Source organism: Myxine glutinosa, chromosome 9 (genome assembly GCF_964187855.1).
Source record: "Myxine glutinosa chromosome 9, kmMyxGlut1.1, whole genome shotgun sequence".
Lineage (NCBI taxonomy): Eukaryota > Metazoa > Chordata > Myxini > Myxiniformes > Myxinidae > Myxine > Myxine glutinosa.
In genome coordinates, this window is record NC_136269.1 from 123,694,019 (window position 1) to 123,718,104 (window position 24,086).

Below are 24,086 nucleotides of genomic sequence, written 5' to 3' on the forward strand. Positions count from 1 at the left end.
TACGTTTTTGGCACCCTGCACTGCTTACCAAATTCTCCTCTTGTGGCATGCATGGCAATCTCCACGCATGGCTCACAGACTCCCTCTCCTGTCGTCAACGTGTGGCTCTCAATTGAATTCTTTAATCTCTTCTTCCTGTCCAAGCTGGAGTTTCTCAAGGCTGTGTTCTGAGCCCTGTGCTTTTTCTAATCTTCATCAATGGTCTTTCCAACTCTCTGGAAAATGCTTTATCTCTTTGCTGGTGACTCCACACTCTGCTTTGTCATCTCTCATTCGTCAGATTGGCTTCTTCTCTCTCAGCAGACCTGGTTAAAATCACAAACTGGTCAAACACTTGGAACATGTCTTTCAATCCTGACAAATCTCACTGTCTCTGAAAAGACCGTCTGGAAAACCCTCCCATTAACTTTCTCAACAATCCTCTTGAAGTTCTGTCACTCATTTTTGGGTCTCACTATATGCCATGATCTTTCCTCGGAGAGCCACATTTCCATGCTGGCCTCCAAAGCCAGTCGCCGACTGGGCATTCTCCGTTGTATGAAGTCCTTCCTTGGCACAACTGAGCTCCTCACCACTTACAAAGCTTTCATCCATAGCTTGATGGAATATTGCTCTCCCTCTGGGCTGGTGCTCTTACCTCACCGAGCTCGGCGTCACGCTGTAATAAGCAAGGCTTTTAGAATCATTGGTATCTCCCATGATGAAGCTAATTATGTGGGCCTTTATCTCTCACTGCACGCAGGTTGGTGGTCTTTGTCTTCTACCGCCTCTTCTGTGGCCTTGCACCCCCTGCCCTGTCTGTGTTCTGTCCCCCTAATAATTCGGCAGGAGGCTCAATGTTTGCCAGCAACCGCCTTCTGGTGAAATTTCCAAAATCGAGACTCTCTGCTCACCTTCATTCTTTCATTCCTCTTTTTTTCCCACCTCTGGAACAAACTCCCACACTCTTCAATCCCACTCTTTCCTGAAGGTCTTTAAAAGAGCTGCTCACCACCATCTCATATATTCCCCCATCCATAACCATGCTCTTTTCTACCCCCATTAATCCACCCCAAACCCACTTCCTTAAAAATACCTGTTTTCTTTCCTGAAAGTCCCTGTTGTATCCATCTTGTTTATCCCATGTACCTCACCCCAACCCTCTGTCTTCCACAGATTTTTCTTAAAAAAAAAAAAAAAATCTACTTTGACATTACATGGTATTATGGCAGCACAGATTTGTGACAAAAAATATTAATTTAACCCATTTTAAATTCAGGCTGTAACACAAAATGTGAAAAATTCCAAGGTGTGATTTCTTTCTTAATGCATTATTTCTCAAATGGGGCAAAGAACAACAACAAAAAATTGTTTTTTAAATTGTTTTTTTTCGCAGGCCATAATTCGAGTTGGAAGCATCTGAGGTTTATGCCTTTCTTCCACGTATCTATTCTCTCTCATGCCTTCTCTCATCTTACTTTTAATTTTTCATGTGACCTTCAATTGAGATCAAATATTTCGGTGCGTTGACATTGAACACATATCCATAGACTCGTTCACGTCAAATTATATTTTCTAGTTCCTTTGAGTTTTATAAGTCATTGATAGCCACGTGGATCTTGACTCACTCTGACAAGGGTTTATAGTATGTATAATACTCTGACACAGCAATTTCCTTTAGCAGACCCCGTGAAGCGTGGTTCTTTAATAAGCAAGCGCAACATGTTTGGCGATATAATACAAGACGCTCCGTCGCAGTGATTTATCTGCAGTGAGTCATAGCTCAAGTAGTTTGTAATTTTAGGAAAATTAGCCCTCCAAAGCTTTTTATGCACGCTACGTGCACATTTGTGAATGCTTCTATCAGAAGTGAATGCCGATGGCATGCTTAGCTCTGTGATTTGTTGGTTTTTCTTTCAGCTTTCATTCATCCAGCATTCGCTTTTGAACCCAGATATATTCTGCTTTGCTGACTACGGCTGCCACCCAGTTGTGACTGACATATTGAAAGCCCCACCTGAAGAAGACAATAGAGATATTGCCACGTGGTGAGTGACCACATGACTTATCATTGTTCCAGATATTGTGGTGAAGGCTCATGATTCTACTGATGTCATGTAAAGACAATTTGGGAAAAGAATTGGACAGCCCAACTGATGGGAATCGTGGGTTGTGGTACATCTCCAGCAGTGTTTTTGTCCATTTGTGTCGGACTCTACTCAAATCCAGTAGAATTTAACGTATTGCTCGTTTCAAATCAGAAATTTGTTGCATTATCATATTGAAATGATGGTAATACATGCGTGCACATGAATCCCGCATGTGAAAGTAGAAGATCTGTGATTGTCCATGATTTGTAACATGCACAGTGCACACCATAAAAAGCTCTATTGTATTGATGTCACGTTGCAGTATTGTGACCATGACTCCTTGGAAGAATCTGATGACGTTTCTTTTTGTGTCTTTTCTCTCAATGGACCTTTAATTTTTCACGTGGCCTTTAATAGAGATGCCACGTGAACGGAGGCATATCCATTGTGCATTTGCATAAAATTTTACTTTCTAATTTATATTAAAATGTATACAACAAGGGGTTCAGATAATCCAGAACATATAACCCTAAAGCCTCAGTCACATTGGATCGTGCGATTGGTGGCAATTTGGCCGTGGTACGACCAATCGGCAATGTTTGCTACGATCTCCATTTGCGATCGCATACTGCGATTGCTCTTAAGACTGGTGGTAGGTCATCGTACGATTGGTGGTACGCGTGGTCGTGTGATCACCAACGATTGGAGAAGATCGATCGCAAGATCAATCGTAGGTAATCGTGCGACTAGTGGTGGCGATCAGCAACCGATCCTACAATCAATCGTGGCGACCTGCGACCACTCGCACGATCGATCGCAGCCAGTCGTGAGATGTGTCGCTCGATCAGATCTAAAGGCTCGCGATCGTGCGTCAGCATCAGTAGTCACCTATGTCTCAAGGAGTACACTTCGTCGAACTTTTCAACTTAAACTATCATTCGCAATGCCTCCCAAGAAGGGAGCTGTGGCCTGGCAGCTTAGTTCTGCACATTACTTTATTGTGTTAAAGATTTTACTTTGACAAAGAACTTTGTTTGTGTATACATGTATTGATTTAATTTGTATTTAAAATAATAATTTTTTCCATTGTAATATAAACCAGTCATTTATTACTCAAACCATACACACACACAATAAAGACGACTAATTATTACTTTTTCTCCTGACATACCATGAAATAGCATGTTTATTGTACAAGTTCATTGCAAAATAGATATGCAAAAATAGATCACACACATAGCATATAATATATGATACACATATCTCAAAAAAAAAAAAATCAAAATTCCAACATTCACACAACAGTTCCGAGATCATGTTATCCTGCCATGGGACACTGCTGACGTTGCAGTAGTGCTTGAGGTAAACGCGCACAGCCTTGGCGAGCTAAAGACTGCGAGCTGCGAGCTAAAGACTGGTGGTACCACCAATCGTAAGGTCGTGCAACCAGTTGGGACAGGTCGTGACTGGTCGCACTACCGAGCGTGAGGTCGTACGACAGGTGGCACCACCAATCGTCAGGTGGCAGGACCAGTAGCACGACCAATCTTGCGACTACTTGACCCGCAATCATGCACGACTGGTGGTACGACCATGTAAGACCTGTCTGCGACCTCTTACGATTTGAAATCGCAGGTCAGAAGTTTTGAACATGACCATCGACCTTGCTGCGACTGATTTTGCTCTGGCGATCACCCACAACCTCTGCGACCAGTCGCGCGCTCTTTCTACGATTTGCCCGCGATTCCAACATTTTTCGGTCGCAGCTAGGTTGTAACCTGGTCGCAGGCCAGGTGTGACTGGGGCCTTAGGGGTCGCCCAGATAGCTCAGATGGCAGAGCACTGGTATGGTTCATCAAAGGACCGAGGGTTCCAATTCCTGGTCTGGGCATGTAATTTTCCCACATACATCAATTGAACAATAATTTATTTTTGGTTGGCTCCGCCGAGCTTACCGGAATTCGCTGGTTAGTCGCATCCCAATCCAGTCCAGGTTCAATGCATTTACGATGCTTTCATTGGATACATGCCTCCTTCTTCTTCTTGTTCTTGTTCTTCTTCTTCTTGTTGTTGGAGATGGTACATGTGCCTGTCTTTTTTTCAGAATATGAGCTTGAATGTTTTTTTTGTTTTTTTGTATACTGAATCGAGGCTCGTGAAAGAGCGAGCATTTATTCCACAAATAAATCCACCAGACAAACAAAACATACAAAAAGAGGGAGCGGAAGACAAGATGGGGAGAGGAGGGGAAGCACACAAACACAACACCTGAGAGCAGGGAGAAGCGCGGGAGGGCGAGGGCCTGGGGGGAGGAGGCGTGGGAAGGGAGAGGTATAAAACACAAGCAGACCAAGGACTTCCAGGACAGAAGTTGGTATTTCAAAAAAGTGTAGGATTTGGGGTGAAATTAGCGGGGGTAGAAAAGATCAAGGTTTTGGATGGGGGAAGATAAGAGATGGTGGTGAACAGCTGTTTTAAAGACCTGGAGGGTGGAGTGGGATTGAAGAGAGTGAAGGAATTTGTTCCAGAGGCGGGAGAAAAGAGGAATGAAGGAGTGAAGGTGAGCAGAAAGTCTTGATTTTGGCAGTTTAACCATAAGAGGGTTGCAGGCAGATCTTGTGCGACCTGTAGGAATATTTGGGGGGCAAGGCCAGAGAGGATTCGGTAGAAGACGGAAAGACCACCAACCTGCCTGCGGTGAGTGAGTGAAAGGCCCTTGGAGTTGGTTTCATCGCGGGAGATTCCATTGATTCTGAACGCTTTGGTTTCAACAGCGTGAAGACGAGCTAGGTGTGAGGCAGGAGCACCAGCCCAGAGGGGAGAGCAGTATTCCATTGAGCTGCGGATGAAATCCTTGCATGTGGTGAGGAGCTCAGGTGTGCCAAGGAAGGACCGCACGATGGAGGATGCCCAGTCAGAGACTGGCTTTGGAGGCCAGATTTGAAATGTGGTTTTCCCAGGAAAGATCATGGCAGATAGTGAGACCCAAAAGCCTGAGTGACAGAACTTCTTGGAGAGGATTATTCAGAAAGTGGATGGGAGGGTTTTCCAGTCGGTCTTTTCGGAGAGACATCGTAAGAGTGTGAGATTTATCAGGATTGAAAGACATGTTCCACTTGTTTGCCCAGTCTGTGATTTTGTCCAGGTCTGCAGAGAGTGAGGAGGCTGCAGACTGCCGATCTGAGGGATGAGGAATGGAGCGACAGAGAGTAGAGTCATCAGCAAAGAGATAGAGAGGATTTTCAAGAGAGTCAGAGAGATCATTGACGAAGACCAGAAAAAGCACAGGGCCCAGGACACTGCCTTGGGGAACTCCAACCTGAACGGGAAGAGGAGATGAGAAAAACCCATTCAGGGCCACATGCTGACTATGACTAGAGAGGAAGTCCGCCAGCCATGCGTGGAGATTTCCATGGATACCAAAGGAGGAGAGTTTGGTGAGCAGAGCGGGGTGCCAGACCGTATCGAAGGCACGTGATATGTCAAGGGAGACAGCTCTAATTTCCTGTTTGGCATTGAGGACCTCCATCCATTGTTGAGAAAGCAGAAGCAGCATGTCCAGAGTAGAGTGACCAGGTCTGAAACCAAATTGATGGTCAGAGATCAAGCCATTGGAGAAGAGGAAAGATTTCATATCTGAAGCAATGATGGATTCCATGACTTTGATAATTGGGAGAAGGCTGATTGGTCTGTAGTTGCTGTGATCTGTTTTTGCACCTTTTTTGTGCAAAGCGGTGATGTTGGCTGATTTCCAAGCAGATGGCAGATGACCTTGAGCAAAAGAGAGGGTGAAGAGAACAGAGAGAGGGAGTGAAAGAGCGGAAGAACATGATTTTAGGACCCGTGGGCTGATGCCGTCAGGACCAGTTGCAGAATCAGTCGAGGGTTGACAGAAACTTTTCCACCTTGTCAGGAGGAAAGGACACAGAGTCCAGGAGCAGCTGGGTACGACTGGGTACGGTGGGTACAGAGAGGGATGGGTTTTGGACACAAGATTTAGAGGCAAACACAGAGTTGAGGCATTCAGCTTTTTCACGTGCGGAGTCAGCCGTGTAGCCATTTGAGGTGACAGAGGGGATGGAGGGGGAACAAACACCAGAAACAGATTTGACCAGACGCCACCAGGATTTGGAAGAGTGAGACAGATAAGAGAGTTCGGACTTGAGAACAGAGAGATATAGTTTCCTGGCTCTCCTGAGGGTGGACACACACTTGTTTCGGGCTTTGTGAAAGGAAATGAGATTTCCTTCCGTTGGATTTGCTTTCCAGGAGACGAAAGCAAGTTGTTTCTGGGCAACAGCCTCACCACAAGATTCCGTGTACCATGGGCGGGAGGAAGGGTATGACAACTGAAGACGAGATGGGATAAATCTGTGCATGAGAGAGAGCAATTTACTTTGGAAGAATTCCCAGGATGAGTTGATGTCGGAGGTGGTGGAGATGGGAGACCAGTCCAGATGATTGATGGCTGCTTGAAGACCGTGCCAGTTGGCCTGAGTGAAATGCCAGACTTGTCGACGCTGAGGACGCTCTCTGAGAATGGTCAGAGAGATGTCCACTTTGACAAGCACATGATCAGATGAGCTGATTGGAGCAGAAGAAGAGCAGCAGACATTTTCAGGGAAGTTAGTCATAACCAAGTCCAGAAGAGAAGATGCTCCGTTGACTGATATCCGGGTCGGGAAATTGACAGATTGTGTCAGTCCCAGTGAGTCGCAGAAGTCCTTTGCTGAGGAGCCATGGCTGGTGAGAGAGGTACCCACACCCAGCCAACTGGCATGGTGACAATTGAAATCACCACATATGAGGAAGAGAGAGTTGGGATGGGTCGAAAGAAGTTGGTCCATATTATCAGACAGCGAGATGTAGATGTAGTCATCACTGTTTGGTGGGCGGTACAACACACATATGAACAAAAGGTGGGAGCGAAGGGGAAGCCGTAGCCAAAGGTATTCCTGGGGGTGAGGTGGAGAGGGCAGTGCAGGGCGAGTGAGGAAGAGTTTTTTTTATGAAGATAGCAACCCCACCCCCAGGACGAGGCTCAGGTCTATCATACCGGAGGAGGGAGTAACATGGGAGAGATACCAAGGAATCAGAGACATCATGAAGGAGGAAAGTTTCTGTTAAGCAGATCACATCTGGTTTGTCAGAAGCAACCTGTATGGAGAGATCAGTCAAGTTTGAGCGAAGGCCCCATACAATAAAGTATTATTTTATTTATTTGTTTATTTATTTTTGTATATAATATCGAGGCTCGTGCAAGAGCTAATGTCAATCACAAAAAAACGGACACACAAAACGTACAATAAAGGGAGCGTGAGACAAGATTGGGAGAGAGGGAAGCACACAAGTGCAACAGCAGAGAACAGGGACAACGGGAGATCCGTGGGAGGGAGAGGGCTTGGGGGGGAAGGAGGCATGGGAAGGCGAGGGGGGGGGGGGGGGGGTCGGTGGGAAAAGTATAAACACATGGACACTGCTGGAACTTCCAGGAAAGAAAGAAGACGGGATTAAAAAAAAAAAAAAAAGTGGATTTGGGGTGAATTAATGGGGGTAGAAGAGATCAAAGTTTTGGATGGGGGAAGACGAGATGGTGGTGAACAGCTGTTTTAAAGACCTGGAGAGAGGAGTGGGATTGAAGAGAGTGAGGGAGTTTCTGTAATGCCAGTGGGTTGTGCAGTTTTTGGGTGAATCAGAAAGTGCTCCATAGTGATAGTTTCCAGCATGCGCCATGCTGTTATCTAATATGCGAGATACTGTATCGTAAACCACAACCAGCCCGTTGCGCTCCAGTGCCGTGCAATGAGAGACCGTAGCAGGATCAGAGCGGTGCAGTGAGAGATAGTGGCAGGACAGCCTTTTTCGCTGGCAAAGCTGCCAAGCGCACATGAGCTTATTGTTTACGTTTGCACTTATTGTTTATCATTTATGCCCACTGTGATAAATGAACAACGTGGCCACATCCACAAACTAAGACGTTGCTGGTGATTGTGGAGCGGTTTACGGAAAATATATCGGACATAGTAAACCTGTTTGAATGCTCTTCATCTTGCCATAATGCATGCTGCTAATACACTTACTGTTTTCTCGCAATATTTAAAAATTTTCATCCCCGTCTTTGATTTTTCGAGGGTTATTTTTTGGAACTTTTGATGTCAAATTTTCCCCCGACTACCCCCATGTATTTTGAGCCATGTTCTGTCTCACCGATGCCTCTTACTTACTGTGTTTTCTCCCCTCTTATCTCCTCTTTTCCTTTTTGTTCCCTTGCTCGCTTCCCAACCATGGCCCCACTGTAACCCAAATCAGTACATTGCCTTTCCTTTTAGCCTCTATTGTCTTGCTCTTCCATGTCTCCAAAAAAAACTTCATTAAAAAAAACAAAAACATTTGTTTTCTTGGTTGGTGTTGTTTAGTCCCAAGTCCTGCATCGGGTAGATCATGAGCATTGTTCAATATAACAAGAATGAATTTTGTAAATGGAGTTAATGATGACTCGATTTCTGACATAATTCTGTGTGAAACAGCACTTTACCCACTCATGGTGGCGTGGGTCTCTTCAAACAAGGCTGTGATTTTAAAGCCTTTAATTTTTATAACTTCTGTAATACAAAATAGAGTGAACAAACGCTCTAACCTTTATTTATGCCACTGTTCGCTGAATATATATTTTTTCCACTTATGTTGTTTGTCATGAAATTGTGTGAGCCACGACGTACATACGAAGAATCTAACTTCCAATTTTTGGTCCTTTGTTCTCAAATCCATGATTCTTGTACGTCAACATTATTCAAATGAAATGCGATATCACCTGGTTGCCATAGTTGCTATCGCTTATTTGGCTAATCGCCCACAGGAAGTCACTTGACCTGATTGAAAGTCTCCTGCGGCTGGCTGAGTCTGGCCACTATGAGCAAGTGAAGCAGTTGTTTAGCTTCCCCATAAAGCACTGCCCAGACCTTCTCATCCTGTCGCTACTGCAGATCAGCAGTTCGTGGAACACATTACGCCACGAACTCATCTCTATGCTCATGCCTGTATTTTTGGGCAACCATCCAAACTCTGCAATCATACTGCACTACGCTTGGCATGGACAGGTTGATGATAGAACAATTATTTTTCATCATCCTTCTGCCTCTCATTTTAACCTCTTCTCTCACCTTTTTAAAACAATTGATTTTTGTTTCCTGCCTTTAAAGAATTGCTTTTACAGAGCGTTTCCATTTTGTTTGCGTTTGATTTTTCCCCGCTATGCTGCAGGGCCAGCCTCCAGCTATCCGGCAGTTGGTGATGCATGCTATGGCAGAGTGGTATATGCGTGTGGAGCAGTATGATCAGACTCGCCTTTCCCGCATTCTTGATGTGGCACAAGATCTCAAGGTAATTGCTGAAAAAATCCTCCCCGGCAGCCACCGAGTCATTATGTTGTCCAACATGATGGTGCAGCGTTGATGGCTTACCTTTGACCTGTCTATTTCGCTTTTGATTCCCGATTCAATTATACAGTTTGATTGGTTACAGGTAGGGTGTTGGTCGTGTCATGTACAGTGTAAATGTGGATTTAGAGTTTCTTATTTTGGATAGCAAAATGTCATCTTGATCTTCTTGATATGAATGAATGAATGATCGTTTTAAGGCCATTTTCCCCGCTAGAGCAGGGGTTAGCCTTGCGGGCCCCATGACAATCATGGTTCCCTGTTTGAGGCAATGTTTTTATGGCCGGATGCCCTTCCTGGCGCCAACCCTTAGTCGCCTCTTACGATGCGCAGGGATACGGTGTACCTATTCTAAGCTGGGGTACACACCAGGATCATTCATTCCCAGCAAGCTGATACTCAATTTGCCGACCTCGGAAGGATGACAGGCTGAGTCAACCCCCCTGGTGTTAATTTAGCGATCGACCGGGATTCGAACCCAGGATCCTAGGATCCCAAGCCGGCACCCTAACCGCTAAGCCAACACCAGGCAACACCAACACCTTGATATAATGGAGCTAATGCATATATGGGTATATAATGTCGCGGACGCAGCCTGGATAACTGAAAAGTCGGTGTCTCGCAAAACCCCACTGACTCTGTCTACAATCCTCACCTCTGGCCGGATCTTCGTGCCCAGGGTTGGCTTAACGCACCTGTGTTATGAATGAAGCAGATGAGGAACCGTGTCGGCGGCTGCGTAACTGATTTTAATTGGCTGAGTGAACCAGCATTACGTGCTGCACTCCATTGTCTCTTCTCAGACCAATTGATCACTTGGACCAATTGCCCCAGGAGCGCTATCTCAGATCAAACTCGAGCAGGATAAGTCAAGACACGATATGGAGACCGCATTAGAAGCTTTGGACCTTGTATTAAAAAAAAACAACCCTTTCATCAATTTATTACACAACCAGGAAATTGGTGGGAGAAAAGGCTGTTGGGGAATTCAAATGGGGTATGGTGGGAAAAATCAGGAAAGGCAATGCAAAGCACATAAACATTCCCACTTATCCCCGACACAATATAACTGCCATCAGATCCTTAAAACAATTACTTCGCACCTCTAAGCAAATGGATCCATACATTGAGTGAGTGTGAGTGTGTGGGGGAAAAAGAAATGCGTGTGTGGGGAAAATAATTTTTAGTTGTAAAATACGTCCCAGAAATTGTAGCACTTTGTGTAAATGTCGCCACTTTAAATTGCCCGTAGAGGGGTCGAGATGGGCTGAGATGGGCACCCCCACCATGATTGTGGTCGTGCCGATGCCAGTACAACAAATTGGTTTGTATTTTAAGCTCTTGCTATCCGAAAATGTTTGGGACAAAGTCTGTGGTTTCTTTTTCTTTGCTTTATTCAATCAAGTCAGTGAGTTTTATTTTTATTTTTATTTTATTTATTTTTTCGGGTCTGTGGATACATCATCATGGTTTGTACACAACTGTCGTTCTCGACCCTGAGTTGATCCTTTTTCTCAAATTAACACGATGTTCATGCTTATCTTGCCATGAGTCAATGCATTGAGTTGAAGCAACAATGGTGAAGTGTATGATTACTGGCTATTTGAGAGTGTCGAGTATGTTCACATGGTTGCTCTTTATTTCTCCCCTGCGTTAATTACAGGCTCTTTCAATGTTGCTGAATGCCACGCCATTTGCTTTTGTTATTGACCTGGCCGTGCTGGCATCGCGTCGGGAGTATCTGAAGCTGGACAAATGGCTAACGGACAAGATACGGGAACATGGTGTGAGTTAAGTTTTTGAAGACAAAAAATCTATGGTTTTTGGCTTTCTTGACTTGCCCAAAGCACTTATTTAAGTGTTATACCTCCATATATTTGCATAGCATTCCTGATACAACAGGCATCAGATCTACCAGCAATGAAACATCTCAGTATTGCTCTTGGGGCACAAGGATGTTGAGGTTGAATATCGAACTGTAAATAAAGTACATGAGTAGTTTTGTTTTCAGTTGAAAACAATCCAGTGACTGTGCACAATAACTTAGGAAAATTTCCATTTTTGTGTGTGTGCATGCCAATCTCAGTTGGTTCGGTTTTGTTTTTATTTATTTATCTTTAAATACGAGGTCTGAGGCTCGTAATAAGTGGAGCTGACACATACACACACACACACTCACTCACACACTCACTCACACTCACTCACACACTCACTCACACTCACTCACTCACTCACTCACTCACACACTCACACACGCACCTGGACGTACTGACGAGACAAACGCTTAAAACAACTATTGAGCTTGGGGGAAGAACCTCACTGGATACCAGTGACGTCACATCAATGGGGTCGCTTTTCTCACTGCCATCAGCGGGACATTTCCTTGGGAGGAATTTTTTCCTCCCCATGGAATGGATGCTAACTGATGGGGATTGTCCGTGCTCTATCCTTTTAAATGCTGAGCATCTAGCAAGGAAGTAGTACGTACCATTTTAGTCTTTGGTTTGACTCGGCCAGGGTTTGAACTGCCGACTTCCCAGACTCGGAGTGGACGCTCTATCCATTACACCACCAAGTCTGGTGAAAGGTCTTTATTTATTTTTTGTTGTTGTTTATATATGCTTGAAAAACGGAAAAAGAAAAACTGCCCAAAGAATAACTCGATCGACAGAGGATAGTCTGCGGCTTGTTTTAGAGGTGAGCTTTGCTGTAGGGTTGGCCCAGTTCGTGTGATTTATTTTTGTCCCCCCGCCCCTTCGACAATGTCGGGGAGGGAGGTGGGACATTAAAATGCGCTCATACTGACTGATCGTCTGTTCATGTACTTTTTTGTTTGCAATATTTCAAAAACGGTTAAACATTTAGGTGTACATTACAAATATCTTTTCTTTAGGATGTTATCTCGATTGGCTGAATGATGTTGCTCTGGCAACCATCTTGGTAACTTGGCTTGTCCACGTGATATTTCAAAAAAGGTGGGAGACCTGGAGTATCAACTCTTTGCTATTATTACCTCTGCCACTGAAGGAGGATGGAGGTTATGTCTTCATCCCTGTATGTCTGTTTGTGAACAGGATATCTCAAAAAGTAGGTTGACGGATGGATTCAGATCCGTTTGGTGGAGAGGTTGGGATTGTGACGAGGATGAATTGATTAGATTTTGGTGAAGATCCGGATCCGGGTGCTGGAATTTTTTTCAGCGACTCTTCACCATTGAGAGATAGAGCCAAATATTATGTATATGCCATGATATAAGTTGTGGACGAATTATGAGAACACTAGGTGGATGAGTTAGTTTGATGATGAGACCAACCCGATTAGATTTTGGTTCAGGTCCGAATCGAGATCCGAGCAGCAGCAGCTGGGCAGCCATTTCGCTATGGGAGCAGCCATTGGTGGTTATGTTATCCTAATTCAAATGTGCAATTCAAAATACCTCTCAAATACCTCCAGCTACATAATTAAAAACACCTCACTGCACTTGAAGATTTGGGGACAGGAATACTGTACTGCTCAGGGTGGGGGTCTTGTAATACCCTCTCCCACCTAGAGGCGGCGCTACACGATACATATTTACAAGGACTATTTGCGTCCTCTCCCACCCAAGACCACCAGCAAAGATAAAAACGCCCCTATACACTAATTGGGGTCATGCTGATCCGATGCAGAAAGTCTACAGGTAATCGGCCCAGAACTGTTGGAGGAGTTGCGTGTCAAACACACACCTGCACACGCACTTGTCCGTGTATTTTAGTAAGGATTATTAGTATTTATTTATTTTGAAAGAGATGATTTTTTAACTTGTGGACTATCTAAGTTTTGTGCACAGATAATCTCTGCTTTAAATACAATGTGTTTTGAATGTGTTTGAATGTTGTGTTTGAATAAAATGTTCTCTTTATATGAGCATTAATTTTCAGAGAAAGTATGGCTTGCAAGAATGCTAAAGTATTTTTGACATATTTTCTTCAAACAAACTTTCAGCATGCATTGATAGATTGGCCATTGTGATTTGGTTGTTTCAAATGCTGGTTTTCCTGTGAAAGTTTCAAAGTTTGCCCACAGTTATATGCACAGTGAAAATACTCAAAAGTTGGAACTCATGCAGTTCATAATTTTTGTTTGTCTTTGTTATCATGTTGGCTTTAACGCCTTTGAGTAAGTAAGCTATTGTTTTATTCCTGCCATTTGAGGCAAGCAGTTCTCATTGCTGGTACGTTGTTTACAATTCCAGGAGCCATTCATTCAGGCATGCGTAAGCTTCCTTAAGCGCCGTTGCCCTACCATCATGGGCGGCCTGCCCCCAGAAAAGGAGCAACCCAAAAGCGCTCAGTTGCCCCCCGAGACGCTCTCCGCCATGCTCCTTTGCTTGCAGGCTTGTGCAGGGTAAGATTGGCAAAATATTTGTTGCGTGAGCTCCAGATTGGCCATGCCACTAGACTGTTATTTAAAGTAAATAATTTCGTGGATATTCAAAATAAAGCAAATAAAACTCCTGTGATTCAGGATGCATTATCTGCCTTGTTTGGGTCAAATTTGTATTGGGGAACTCGAAGCAGGAGAAGGAATCCTTGTCCTGCCAGTTGGTTTGACTGTTGTGTCTAGTTTAGCCATTAGCCGTCCAGGCTGTTGTCCTTTTCCCTCGTTTCGAATCAATTCTCATGTTGTGTTTTGCTTAATAATAACTGACATCATTTTATGGTGTCATCTAAGAAAATTAAATCCTTAAATTGTGCGTTTTCGATAATGGCAGCTTAAGCTTTCTTGTTTTTTTTTTTCTTTCTCACTCAACTTTGGTGATTATCTAAATATAATGTTCTTGTTGTGCACTGCTTCATTAATGCGGTTTGTTGGCAATGTGACCCCATCATCTGAGGTCTATTTTTAATTGTGTACCTAAGCACGACAAGAGGGAAAACCTGATATGCTTTGTGTGGTTAAATATGAATGTTATGTCGTTGTTCTTTAAAAGGAAAATTTCCCCGTCGCTTGATCATCTCGACAGCATTCCTGTAGCCCATCTTGTCCTCTGCACATGACTTCACTTGGCACAAAAGGTGTCTTTGGAAGACCAGGGCTCGTGCTGTCGTTCCAGATGATTTTTGTAGCTTTTGTACCTCCCCGTCCTTTTTTATTTTCCTGTTTCTCCTCTTCTCTCCTTGTCTTGACAATCCCAGCTGATAATCCGGATGGCTATTGAATCAGACAGTAATTAAGTTTAAGGGTGCCTCTTCCCCCCCCCCCCCCCCTCGCCCCCTATGATAAGTTGCAGAACAAGTTGGAGTTTCAGGGCATTTCATCAATTTTGAAAAATTGTTAATCAATAAATAAAAACTCATTGGTACCTGTAGGGGACATGTATTGCAAAGCAATTCTTGCTTTTGGTGCATTGAATGCTTGTTTGTGCCTTTACACTTTGTGGTGATTGGTTTGCTTGTTTTGTTTGCTTATTTTGTTTTGTTCATTGGTCGCTCTCAATAATGTTTTTTTATGCCACCAGCTATCTTGGTATCTGTATGTGATTGAAGAAAATGCTTAACTTCAATGGTGTCTTTAGGAGCGTCATGCAAGAGCTATCTGAGACAATCCTGACGATGGCTGCCAACTGCAGTAATGTTATGAACAAGGCTCGCCAACCCCCACCAGGAGTCATGCCAAAGGGTCGAGCCCCTAACACCAGCACACTGGACAACATCTCTCCTGTACAGGTAATAGAGAGGAGATGCGTGTGATGCTGATTCTTTTGAATGCAATGAAATCTTTATGCTGCTCTTTCTGCCTGTAGTTCAAAGTACCCACAATATAAACGAGAGAGCTCATAGAACACCTTATCCTGCACAATGTTCAAGAATGTAATAAACTTTAAATGAAATTGATTTTAAAGGTCGTATTAAAAATAAATCCGGGTTTCACCACTGTTGACGCAGTCTTTTACACCACCTTAGCTAACATGTTACATTAGTTCTTCATGCCTGCTGTTTGTGTCCTTTATGATGTCCTTAAAAACTAAGTTTCTTGTTTGGAAGGATTTTAAATTTTGTTTGACTGCCAGGCAGGCAGAGAGACTGAAAATATTATCTCCTCTCCTGCGTATGTGTGATGTGGATAGATTTGGAGCCAAAGTACTGCGAAACAAAAGTTTTGTTTTCCGGTTAATGTCCCTGTTTAAAATATAACATTCAACTCAAATCAACTTGTTCTTTGATCATAAACTGACATTTGTAGATAGAGCGACAGACAGAGAACTTTCCCAATTGCTTAACCCCGCATTTCGCTTTGTGCGTGTGGGGTAATAACTGGCTGCTCTTATGTCGTGGAAGTGGAAAAGGGCGATTGTTTTTTTTGATTTATTATTTATTTATTTTTTCCCCTTTCCCTTCTTTCTGGACCCATTTTTGCTAACTCTGTGGTGAACATTACCAAGATCCATGATTTTAATAACTTTTTATAAACACGGGATTACACAGTTACACAAATGCGTTCCAAGGTGAGCGATCAATAACGCTCCTGGACTAAAAAATGACGAGAGCTATGGCGCTCCTTAACCCTTTGAGTACGGGATTTTTTTTTTTTTGATTAAAAATATCCCCGGTATGGGATTAATTTGGCATTACGGGAATGCAACCACGTTCTGACAATCTATTTACAGGTATAGTCGATGACGTGTAGTGACATCATCCATACACAAAACTTTTTCGCGGGTTGCGGCACTGGACGTCATCCGTACTCAACAACAACAACAACAACAACAACAACAGGCATTTTAAGGCCATTTTCCCTGCCAGAGCGGGGGTTAGCCTTGCGGTCCTCATGACGATCTTCTCCATTTTGCCCTATTTTTTGCATCTCTCCTTGTTATAACCCCCTTGCCCGCATTTCTTCTTCCACCGTCTTTAGCCAAGTCTTTCTCGGTCTTCCCCGTCCTCTACTTCCTTCTACATTCATTTCCATCATGCATCACTCTTCTCAACCAGTCACTTTCATCCTTCCTCAACACATGACCAAACCATCTCAACCTGTTCCTCTTCACAACATTAATCACAGGCTCTATTCCCATCATCTTTCGCAATTCATCATTTGTCTTCCTCTCTCAACGATACTCCACGCATCCACCGAACCATTCGCATTTCCACCCTTTCCAGCCTTCGTTGCTGCTCTACGCTCATTACCCATGTCTCGCTCCCATAAATCATAACACTTCTCTCACATGCAGCATACACCTTTCCCTTCAGCTTCAACGACACTCCCCTCCTCATCAGCACGCCACTCAGTTCCCGAAACTTCTTCCATGCACATCTCACTCCAGCAACCGTTGCCGAGTCTGATCCACCTTCTCCATTCTGCATGTCTCCGAGGTAGCAAAATGTTTTCACACCTTCCAGCTTCACGCCGTCTCCAAGATCCAACTCAACATTTCCTGCATCTGCAGCTCCCTCTGTGCACACCTTACAATTGAATGTAGCTGCCACACTGGTTAATGACCCTCTCAGACCACTACATTTTTGATGAACCCACTCAGCGCACATTGTACATTGAATGGAGTTCACTCCGACACCCTTCCTGCACACAGCACATGGCCACTTCCCAGTTCTTTCCACGTCACCACATGCTTTACCACTTGCCATCACCTTCGTCTTTCCGATATTCACCTTCAGACCTTTTGTCTCCATACATTCCTTACACTTGTTCATCTTTTCCTTCAGTCCATCCATACTTTCCGCAATCAACACCAGATCATCTGCATACAACAACTCCCACGGTAAACCCTCCTTTACGTTCTGAGCCAGCACCTCCATCACAGCTACAAATAGTAGTGGACTTAGTACCGACCCCTGATGCATTCCCACCTTCACCTCAAACTCACCACTGTACCCGTCCTTTGTCCTTGCAGCTGTGCGCGCTCTTTTGTACATGGCCATCACCACTCTGATCAACCATTCCTCCACTCCAAACTTCCTCAATGCCCATGTCAATACTTCGCGTGGAACCCGATCGAATGCTTTCTCCAGATCAACAAACCCAAGTAACAACTTCTTCCTCCTCTCCATGTACTTCTTCTGCAACTGCCTCACAATAAAGAGCGCGTCTGTCGTTCCTCTTCCTGGCATAAATCCAAACTGCATTTCGTCGATCTTCACCTTCCTTATCCTCCTCTCCAACACCCTTTCCAATACCTTCATTCCATGCTCCAATAACTGTATCGCTCAGTACGAGCCACACTCCAGATGGTCACCTTTTCCCTTGTATAGAGGGACGAGGGTACTCAGTTCACAATCCACTGGAATGCGGCCTTCTTTCACCAACAGATGACAGATCTCTGTCATTCTCTTCACACCCCAACTTCCTGCTGCCTTCAACATCTCTCCCACAACTCCCGTCGGCCCTCCCGCTTTTCTACTCTTCATTGCTTTTATCGCTTCCTCAACTTCCTTCTCAGTTATCTTCTCTGCCGGTCCTAAAACTGGGTTACTCTCTATGTTGCCATCCCATTCATTCTCTGTATTCAACAGCATTTCCATATATATTTTCCATCTTCCTTTAATTCCATCTGGGTCCACAACGATTTGTCCCACTTCATCCTTCAAGCAATTCACCCCCATCACATCACACCTCTTTCGCTATCTGCTTTGCAATCCTGAATGCCGCTCTCTGACCCTCTTCTGAATCCAAGCGTTCTCCGAACATTTTCCTACATGCCTTCTGCGCCTTTGCTACCTTTCTTTGCAGCCTTCTTGCCTTTTTTTTTTTTTTTTTTTTTTTAAATACACAATCGAGGCTCGTGAAAGAGCTAACATTTATCACACAAATCAAACAGACAAAGAACCAAAGTATATAAAAAGGGGAGCGGTAGACAAGATGGGGAGAGAAGGGGAAGCACATATACACAACATTTGTGAGGGACATCGGGAATGTGTGGGAGGGAGAGGGCTTGAGGGGAGGCGGCGTGGGAAGGGGGTGGGGGGTGGGAGAAGTATAAACACAAGGACACCAATGACTTCCAGGAAATAAGTTTGTATTTCAAAAAAGAGGATTTGGGGCGAAATTAGCGGGGGTAGAAAAGATCAAGGTTTTGGATGGGGGAAGATAAGAGATGGTGGTGAACATCTGTTTTAAAGACCTGGAGGGAGGAGTGGGATTGAAGGGAGTGGGGGAGTTTGTTCCAGAGGCGGGAGAAAAGAGGAATGAAAGAGTGAAGGTGAGCAGAGAGTCTCGGTTTTGGCAGTTTAACCATAACAGGGTTGCAGGCAGATCTTGTGCGACCTTTAGGAATATTTGGGGGACAGAGCCCAGAGAGAGCTGGAGGAGCAAGGCCGGAGAGGAGTCGGTAGAAGACAGAAAGACCACCAGCCTGCCTGCGGTGAGTAAGTGAAAGGCCCTCGAAGGTCGCTTCATCACGGGAGATTCCAATGATTCTGAACGCTTTGGTTTCAACAGCATGAAGACGAGCGAGGTGTGAGGCAGGAGCACCAGCCCATTGGGGAGAGCAGTATTCCATTGAGCTGCAGATGAAAGCCTTGTATGTGGTGAGGAGCTCAGGTGTGCCAAGGAAGGACTTCGCATGACGGAGGATGCCCAGTTGGCGACTGGCTTTGGAGGCCAGATTTGAAATGTGGTTTTCCCAGGAAAGATCATGGCAGATAATGAGACCCAAAAGCTTGAGTGACAGAACTTCTTGGAGAGGATTATTCAGAAAGTGGATGGGAGGGTTGTCCATTCGGTATTTTCGGAGAGACATCGTAAGAGTGTGAGATTTGTCAGGATTGAAAGACATGTTCCACTTGTTTGCCCAGTCAGTGATTTTGTCCAGGTCTGCAGAGAGTGAGGAGGCTGCAGACTGCCGATCTGAGGGATGAGGAATGGCGCAACAGAGAGTTCCAATCTCTCTGCAAAGCAAACGACCAATACTTCCACCACTTCTCCTGATCTCCCTGTCATTGTCCCTACATTCCATGTTCCAAACCTCAGAAACCGATCTCCACTTCGGGCTGTACCCTGCCCATATGTAGTTGTAATTGTCATGGTTCTCTTTTTGAGGCAATGTTTTGATGGCCGGATGCCCTTCTTTATGCCAACCCTCTTAGTCGCCTCTTACGACACGCAGGGATACCGTGTACGTATTCTAAACCAGGGTACACACCGGGTCATCCGTACTCAAAGGGTTAAAAACGAGTGACTGCATTGGTAAAAATGCTCTTTGGTTGTATTGTGAACAGGAAACCCATCTTTTTATTTAGGTGATTATTAGACTTGATTGTCTGTGTGCAAAATTGTTGGATTTTTTTTTTTACACAAAACCTTGTTAATGATCATGTATGATCGATCATATGGAATTCTGTGTAAATTGGGGGAGAATTTGAAATTTCTGTGGAAATTTGATAAAATAATTTTGTTTTGTGTAATTGTCACCACTTTTCGCACATAAGAATTTGGTAAATTGTTGACAGATTTGAACACATGCAATGTAGCACACATTCATAGTTGGATACAATAGGACTACTGGCAAAGTGTTACTGACTCGTGGAGAAACGCACTGGGAGTTGTATGTATTGTACGTGATTGTCACTAGTGTGATTATTAATTATTTTTTTCTGTGAACGAGGTATTAAATTTTCTCTGATTTAGTGGGAGCATGTGGATTTATTTCTTTTTTTTTTAATGCTCTGCCGACGAAATTGCTGGATGCATTATGTTTTCTGGTTGTCCTTGCGTCCGTCCGTGATATTTTTTTGTTACCGCAATGATTTAAGAATGACTGTCGGGATCCAAGTCAAACATTGTACAAGTATGTATAATGATGCAAATATTGACTGATTACGTTGAGGTCAAAGGTCAGAGGTTCCATTTGGTAAAAATTCTGTTACCGAGCTAATTTGTGAATCAGTGAAGGGATTTTGACCAAACTTAGTCAAAGTCTATATTATGATGCAAGGATGATTGGATTCCTGCATAAATATGTCAGAGGTCAGAGTCTGCAATAGGTTGTTGTTGCTGTGATAACTTAAGAACAACTGAAGACAACCTAAGTCAAACTTGGTACAAGTATGTATAATGGGAACATTTGAGAACAGCTGAAGGGATTTAAATCAAACTTGATAGAAGTATTGCATGTATATTGATGTAATAACGTGGGTGGAGGCATCTTGGTTGACATCGCGACGTGCCGTCCTCGTAATTACATCTAATGATGGTGATTTACTTGTGTGGGTGGATTTTTGAGTATATATGCTGATTTTATAAGTTACATCGATGTGCATTTTCATCCAACTTGGTGTTGTAGTTGAGAGTTGGCCTTTCTTGCATTGTCGTTTGTGGTCAGCTCGAGGCCTTGACGAGCATGGCAGCTTTAAACATTGCCGGTGCTCCAAACAACCACACTACCTCCATCCAACCGTTTCCATCTAACTTGGCTTCAGGATTTAATGCACCGTCCTCACCAGCCAAGGCCTTCCCTCAACTTTCTGGAACAAACCAATCGCCATTCTCAACCCTGGGAAGCCTTTCTGCACAACTCCCTGTGCCAGGTTTGAGCAACTGTTTTACAACAAAAAATTTCCAATGGTGCTCAAAATCGATTGTTTTTGCAGATTGGGCCTTGCTTGTTGAGGAAAAGAAAAATGTTGCCCCACCTTCTGGAAGTGCCCTTTGTGGTTTTTTGTTTGGTTTTACCATTGTCTCTTTCATCATGTAAATCAATTAATTTTTTTCGGCTGATGAGATGAGAACAGCTGATAAGATCTTCGTCAAACTTGGTGCAGGTATGTGTAATGAGGTAAAGATGAACTGATTCGATCTTTGGGTCCAAAGGTCAGACAGAGGTCATTTTAGGTACAAATACTGTTACCGTGATAACTTGTGAATCAGTGATGGGATTTTCACCAAACTTGGTATCGTTGTATATGATGATACATAGATAAACTGATTCGGTTTTGGCGCCTGTGATGGATGCTGTGAAGAGGAACAGGTTAAGATGGTTTGCCAGTGAATGTGAGTGATATGGTCATTTTAGGTACAAATACTGTTACCGCGATAACTTGTGAACCAGTGATGGGATTTTCACCAAACTTGGTATTGTTGTATATTATGATACATAGATAAACTGATTCGATTTTGGGGTCAAAAGGTCAAAGATCCGAGGTCATGTTAATTTACAATTATTTTGTTACCGGAGGCATATCCGTCGACGTCGTGACGTCGAAGAGTGTCGTTCTAGTTTCCCTCATGTCGAGGGGCTTTTGCCACGCTTGACATGTGCAGGTCCATCTGGGCAGGAATTTTGAATTTGGTCAGTTTGCCAGTGATGACTCGCCTTCTCTTCGTTGGAAAAAAAACAAAACTGTGGCGTCTATAACATCCACCAGATGCTCCACCGACTGCCATCATACCCCTCGTAGAAAATGTGGGCACCCAGCTTAACGTCTATCTGTGAGACACCATGCTCGATAATGCCCCCGTGCTCTGTGACACCTTGTACCCTGGTTAGAATAGGGACACCGTATCCCTGCGTGTCGTAAGAGGCGACAAAGAGGGTTGGCGTCAGGAAGGGCATCCGGCCATAAAAAACATTGCCTCAAAAAAGAGAACCATGACAATCACAACCACATATGGGCAGGGTACAGCCCGAAGTGGAGATCGGTTTCTGAGGTTTGGGACATGGAATGTAGGGACAATGACAGGGAGATCAGGAGAAGTGGTGGAAGTATTGGTCAGAAGAAGAGTGGACATATGTTGTGTGCAAGAGACGAGATGGAACGGAAGTGGTGTGAGAATGGTGAAGGGTAGACAGGGACAGAAATACAAGTTTGTGTGGCAAGGGTGCCTGGAGGGCGTGAATGGTGTTGGTGTCCTGTTTTCTGAGGAGTTTGTAGACAGTGTGGTGAATGTGACGAGTGAGTGATAGGTTGATGATGGTGAAAATGATGATTGGAAAGCTCTTGGTGAACGTCATCTCGGGATATGCTCCACAGGTTGGTCGGAGCGATGAGGAGAAGGACAAGTTCTGGTGTGCGATAGAGAAGCTGATGGAAAACGTGAAAGATGAGGAAGTTGTTGTGGTAGGAGGAGACCTAAATGGACATGTGGGAAGGAGTATGGACGGTTTTGAGGGAGTTCATGGGGGTTACGGATATGGTGTGAGAAATGGAGAAGGTGAAAGGATTTTGGAGTTTGCTGATGGAGCTGATTTGTTGATTTGTAATACTCAGTTCCAGAAAGAGGATAATAAGCTTGTTACATACACGTCAGGTGGGTCGACGACAACCGTTGACGACCTGATGGTGCGTAGGCGAGATAGGGGGCACCTCCGGGACACAAAGGTAATCCCGGGGGAGGAGGCTGTTTCACAGAACCACTTGGTTGTCTGCGGCATAAGGGTGAAAGGTGCGAGGAGAGCTCGGCGGGTGAAGTACCAACCGAGAATGAAGGTGTGGAGGTTGAAAGAGGTGACAGTAAGGGAGGCATTAAAAGAGAGGCTGAGTAGGGTCGAGGATGATGTGGTTGAGCTTGAACGTGGTTGGATGTCAATGAAAGATAGTCTGTTGGGAGCCGTTGGTGAGGTTTGTGGATGGACAAAAGGACCACCGAGGCACTCGGAAACATGGTGGTGGGATGATGAAGTTGGAAAGAAGATTGACGAGAAGAGGAAGAAGTTCAAGGAGTGGCAGAAGGCGAAGGGTACGGGAGCAGAAAAAGCAGAGCATGAAAGTGATAAGGCAGCCAAGAAGGCTGCAAAGAAAGAGGTAGTAAAGGCGCAGGAGGCATGTAAGAAAATGTTCGGAGAACGCTTGGATTCGGAAGAGGGTCAGAGAGCGGTATTCAGGATTGCAAAGGAGATAGCGAAAGAGAGATGTGATGGGGGTGAGTTGCTTGAAGGATGAAGTGGGACAAATCGTTGTGGACCCAGATGGAATTAAAGGAAGATGGAAAAGATATATGGAAATGCTGTTGAATACAGAGAATGAATGGGATGGCAACAGAGAGAGTAACCCAGTTTTAGGACCGGTAGAGAAGATAACTGAGAAGGAAGTTGAGGAAGCGATAAAAGCAATGAAGAGTAGAAAAGCGGGAGGGCCGACGGGAGTTGTGGGAGATATGTTGAAAGCAGCAGGAAGTTGGGGTGTGAAGAGAATGACAGATCTGTAATCTGGTGGTGAAAGAAGGCCACATTCCAGTGGATTGGGAACTGACTACCCTCGTCCCTCTGTACAAGGAGGCAGGTGACCATCTGGAGTGTGGCTCGTTCCGAGCTATAAAGTTATTGGAGCATGGAATGAAGGTATTGGAAAGGGTGTTGGAGAGAAGGATAAGGAAGAAGGTGAAGATCGATGAAATGCAGTTTGGATTTATGCCAGGAAGAGGAACGACAGACGTGCTCTTTATTGTGAGGCAGTTGCAGGATAAGTACATGGAGAAGAGGAAGAAGTTGTTTCTTGGGTTTGTTGATCTGGAGAAAGCATTCGATAGGGTTCCACACGTAGTATTGACATGGGCATTGAGGAAGTTGGGAGTGGAGGAATGGTTGATCAGAGTAGTGATGGCAAGGTACAAAAGAGCGCGCACAGCTGTAAGGACGACGGACGGGAAC

At 44.4% G+C, this 24,086-nt stretch overlaps 1 protein-coding gene across 15 annotated transcripts in view; it reads left to right on the top strand.

Moving 5' to 3' along the window:
- The window catches only part of CNOT1 (CCR4-NOT transcription complex subunit 1), a 201,879-nt gene that overhangs the window by 22,386 nt on the left and 155,407 nt on the right, over positions 1-24,086 (top strand). For all 15 annotated transcript variants that reach the window (XM_068128263.2, XM_068128266.2, XM_068128271.2 and 12 more), the window contains exons 11-17: positions 1,900-2,027; positions 8,926-9,166; positions 9,330-9,449; positions 11,169-11,291; positions 13,740-13,891; positions 15,063-15,213; positions 20,823-21,027. In XM_068128263.2, coding sequence (XP_067984364.2) covers positions 1,900-2,027; positions 8,926-9,166; positions 9,330-9,449; positions 11,169-11,291; positions 13,740-13,891; positions 15,063-15,213; positions 20,823-21,027 — 1,120 coding nt within the window. The remainder of the gene's footprint in view (positions 1-1,899; positions 2,028-8,925; positions 9,167-9,329; positions 9,450-11,168; positions 11,292-13,739; positions 13,892-15,062; positions 15,214-20,822; positions 21,028-24,086) is intronic.